This window comes from Camellia sinensis, chromosome 8 (assembly GCF_055761805.1).
Source record: "Camellia sinensis isolate YWXY chromosome 8, ASM5576180v1, whole genome shotgun sequence".
Classification (NCBI taxonomy): domain Eukaryota; kingdom Viridiplantae; phylum Streptophyta; class Magnoliopsida; order Ericales; family Theaceae; genus Camellia; species Camellia sinensis.
In genome coordinates, this window is record NC_138968.1 from 69,399,487 (window position 1) to 69,404,086 (window position 4,600).

Here is a 4,600-nt window from a genome sequence, read left to right on the forward strand (position 1 = left end):
AACAAGTTTTCTTCATAGTTATTAACATGGATGACTATGATTGTGATTGTGATTGTGATTCCTCAACTAATATGATTGTGATTGTAATTGTGATTGTGAATGTGATTCCTCATTTGGTGGTTGCTCTTTGATGTTTCTGAATCATCATCATCATCATCATCATCATTAGAAGTATTCGATCTTTGGTACACTTATTGGTTTGGGTAGTGGGTTTGAACTTCCCACATCCATGAGTTCCTGCCAAAATTATTCCATTATTGATTGATTTGAGAGAGCAATATATTTCTTGAATCTATCATAATCTATCAAGAGCATTGTAGAAACTTTTGGTTTCTTCATTAATATGCTTTATACTAGATATGCTTCTAGTATGTTTGATAGTACTAATTTAGATTGCACCACCGGGATGCAATCATTAATGGTGCATGCATGCATAAATAGCCTTAGACCCGTCCAAGAATCTTCATTAGAGATACCTAGTCATCTTTAATGAAGCTCTTCTTGGATTGTCCAGTTGAACAGTTCAGGAGCACAAGTCTGTATTGTAATTAGTAGTTCTACTGCTTATAGTCCATCTCGTAGAGATTTCGTGTAGCAACTCCTTGTGTTCTTCGAGTGCATACTAGACAAGGTATAACAGTACACCTAGTCTATGTCGTGTATTTGGAGAACCATGGGGAGATGCTGCCGAAATTTCGTCAGAGATGAGCAGAGCGGTATGAGCTGCTTTTTACAATATAGACTGTGCATTCCTGAATGGGAAAGTAGGATGAACCAACATATTAGAGACCAGTTAGAGGTGAATGATGTCATATTGCATGCATTATAAGGTACTTAATTGAGGTTAAGATTAATTAAAACGGAACGGTAATTTTGAACTTTGTCGATTTGGCAGTGGCATTTGTAGTGTAAGAGAGAATCAGATGGATAAAAGTTGGATAAATCAACATAGGTTGCACCCGGAATACATACAAGGGGTTAAGGAATTTATTAAATTTGCATGCGAAAATAAGCCGTTGTTGAATGACGTCACATGCCCATGTAAACGGTGTCGTAATGTCAAATTGGTGGAGAAAGGCCTGTTAGGGGAACATTTAATGATCAACGGGTTTCTTCCAAGTTACACCAGTTGGATTTTTCATGGGGAGAATTTGTCATCACCTGTGCCACACAATGTGAATGTCGGGTAAACTGATTCGAATGATGGTGATGAAACTTATGAAATGCTATACGAAGGATTTGGACTTCCTCCACCAAGCTTTATTCACGAGGCAGCAAGTTCTGGTATTAAACAAGGTCCAGATGAGAAAACCGAAAAATTCTTCAATTTATTGAAAGAGGCCGAAAGAGAGTTGTATCCTGAGTGTCAGAAGTTTTCAACGCTCTCATTTATTGTTCGGTTATTGCACATCAAGTGCCTTAGTGGATGGAGTGGCAAGTCTTTCACGATGTTGCTTGAGCTTTTGAAGGATTCGTTCCCAAAGGGTGAAACTTTGCCAAAGTCATTTTATGCAACTAGGAAACTTCTTAGGGACTTGGGCCTCAATTATCATAAGGTACATGCATGCCCAAGGGATTGTTCATTATATTGGAAGGAAACAGCTGGTATGGATGATTGCATAGTTTGTCATATGCCTAGATACAAACAGTTTGAGGGGGAGGAGAATGATGTTAAGAAGAAGCAACAAAGAATTCCACATAAGATTGTTAGATACTTTCCATTGATTCCAAGGCTTCAAAGATTGTTTATGTCATCCAAAACATCTTCTTTAATGAGATGGCATGCAGAGGGCCGAATTGATGACGGCAAAATGAGACATCCCGCTGACTCTCCAGTGTGGAAAAATTTTGATAATTTGTATCCCAAGTTTGCGAGTGAGCCGCGCAATGTCAGACTGGGTTTAGCAGCGGATGGATTCAATCCATTCAAGGCAATGAATGTCTCTCATAGCAGTTGGCCAGTTATTATAATGCCATACAATTTGCCACCATGGTTGTGCATGAAGCAGCCTCATATGATGATGACATTGCTCATTGATGGTCCTTCTTCACCTGGAAATAATATTGATGTCTACTTACGCCTTGTAGTGGATGAATTGAAAGAACTGTGGGAAAACGGTGTTGACACGTATGATGCGGAAACTAATCAGATGTTCCGAATGCATGCTGTGTTATTGTGGACTATAAATGATTTTCCTGCCTATGCAATTTTGTCTGGATGGAGCACGAAAGGTGCTTTAGCTTGTCCTTGTTGTAACACACATACTCGTTCTCGATATTTGAAGAACGGAAGGAAATTATGTTACATGGGGCATCGTCGCTGGTTGAATGAGGGTCACAAATTTCGGAAAGCTAGTGCGTCTTTTGATGGCACTCATGAATTCGAACCATGTCCAACTCAGTTATCAAGGGCTAATGTGCTACAACAACTAGGCCCTAAGTTCAAATTGAATTCTAAGCGTCAACAATCTAGCAAACGGAATAGAAAGGGGAAAGAAAAAGAGGAAAATGAGGACTCGGGTCATAATTGGAAGAAGAAGAGTATTTTCTTTGAGCTATCATATTGGGAGCATAATTTGATTCGCCACAATCTTGATGTGATGCACATTGAAAAGAACGTGTGTGATAATGTATTGTGGACGATATTAAATGTTGATGGGAAAGGGAAGGACAATTTAAATACTCGTCGAGATTTGCAAGATATGGGAATTCGGAAGGCACTACATCCTCAGAAAAGGGTTGGAAACAAGTATTATTTGCCTCCTGCATGTTTTGCCATGAACAATAGAGACAAAAGTCTATTCTGCACACTTCTAAAGAATATCAAAGTTCCAGATGGTTACGCATCCAATATTTCTCGTCGGGTTAACCTCAAACAGCGTAGCATATCTGGACTGAAAAGTCATGATAACCATATACTCATGCAACAAATACTTCCAATAGCAGTGAGAAATTTGTTACCGAAGAAAGTGGTTGAACCATTAATTGAGTTAAGCAATTTCTTCAGGCAGTTGTGTTTCAAAACCCTAGAGGTGGATGGTCTAAATCGTTTTCAGTCCCAAATCGCTCTTACACTTTGCCATCTTGAGAGAATTTTTCCTCCATCATTTTTCGATATAATGGAGCACTTACCCATTCACCTAGCAGAGGAAGCGAAGATTGCCGGTCCAGTGCAATATCGATGGATGTACTTTATAGAAAGGTGTGTAATTCTACTCCAATATCCATTTTGTATATATTTGATTGTTTATACTTGGAAGTCATGTATGTATCTTTTTGTTTATAGGTACCTTATGACGCTTAAATCATACATGCGTAATCGAAGTCATCCTGAAGGTTCAATTGCACAGGGATACTTGGTCGAAGAATGTATGACATTTTGCTCAAGGTACTTGCATGATGTTGAGTCGAAATTGCATCGACCGTTAAGGAATTGCGATGTTAATGACAATCCTGAGATATTAATGGGGCGGGCTTTAGGAAAAGGAAAAGGTTTTGTTCTTGATAACACAACATGGGTACAGGCTCATCGGTATATGTTATTTAACATTGCTGCGGTTGTCCCATATCGAGAGTAAGATAGATGCAACCTTTGTCTCATTGTGAATGTATTTATACCAACTATAATTATCGTGCATTTTACAAGTAGTTTAATTGTGTAGGGAACATCGTGAATTTATTAAGCGGTCACATCGTCGTCTCAGAGATTATGATGTGGATCGTCGTCACAATGATGAGTTTCCCAAATGGTTCAATTCTTATGTAAGTGCATGTTAAGCACAAGTCTTCTATATTTTTTCAATCCATGTGCTTCTATATTTTTGAAGTTGTTAATTGATGTTTAATATTGATAACTTTCTTTGAAAAATAGGTTGCTGAGCTATTAGCTACTGAAAATGTAGCGTTGTCAGAAGAGATTAAAATTTTGGCTTTGGGACCCAGCCGAAAGGCCACCAGATTTAATGGGTATATAATTAATGGTACTAGGTATCATACTAAGAGTTGTGAGTTGAGAAGAAAAACTCAGAATAGTGGGGTTATGGTGAAGGCAAAGACTTCTAGCTATGCAAGTGCCAAAGACATTAATCCAGTGGAAGGTGATGTAGCGTACTATGGATATGTGACAGATATTATTGAATTGTATTACTCACACGACCATAGATACATGTTATTCATGTGCAATTGGATTGATAACAATAAGGGACTCAAGCAGGATGATTTTGATTTTACACTTGTTAATTTTAATCACTTGTTATATGCGAAGAAACAAGACAGTGATGAGCCATTCATCCTAGCATCTCAAGCACAACAAGTCTTTTATGTTAATGATTCTGTTGATGAAGATTGGAATGTTGTACTCAAGATGAAACCTAGAGACTTGTATGAGGTGTGTGGAGAACAACCAACTATTGATGAAGGACTACATCACAACGAAGTGGAAGGATTTGGTGATCAAGAGTTAGATGTAGCTTCCTTCACTTGTGAGGAGGATATGGATTGGGTTAGGCAGGGTATTGATGGAACAACTGTTGATGAAACTATTGGACCTCTTGAAGCATCGACAGAGGCACAATTTGAAGATGACGAAGAACTGATATGA

The 4,600-nt window shown here is 38.3% G+C and overlaps 1 protein-coding gene across 1 annotated transcript; it reads left to right on the forward strand.

Annotated features, from left to right (window-relative positions):
• The first annotated feature begins 1,223 nt into the window (after positions 1 to 1,223).
• Positions 1,224 to 4,600, forward strand: LOC145797436 (uncharacterized). The gene is made up of 5 exons (XM_082884587.1): positions 1,224 to 1,706; positions 1,869 to 3,202; positions 3,287 to 3,574; positions 3,663 to 3,762; positions 3,872 to 4,600. The coding sequence occupies exons 1-5, from the start codon at positions 1,224 to 1,226 to the stop codon at positions 4,598 to 4,600; spliced, it is 2,934 nt and encodes a 977-aa protein (XP_082740713.1).

Excerpts from the sequence above, each read along its gene's own strand:
- LOC145797436 (XM_082884587.1), top strand. The coding sequence starts at position 1,224 with ATGCTATACGAAGGATTTGGACTTCCTCCACCAAGCTTTATTCACGAG. Across the intron at positions 1,707-1,868 it reads AAAGAATTCCACATAAGATT|TTTGCGAGTGAGCCGCGCAA; the intron begins GTTAGATACTTT and ends TTGTATCCCAAG. Across the intron at positions 3,763-3,871 it reads CCAAATGGTTCAATTCTTAT|GTTGCTGAGCTATTAGCTAC; the intron begins GTAAGTGCATGT and ends TTTGAAAAATAG.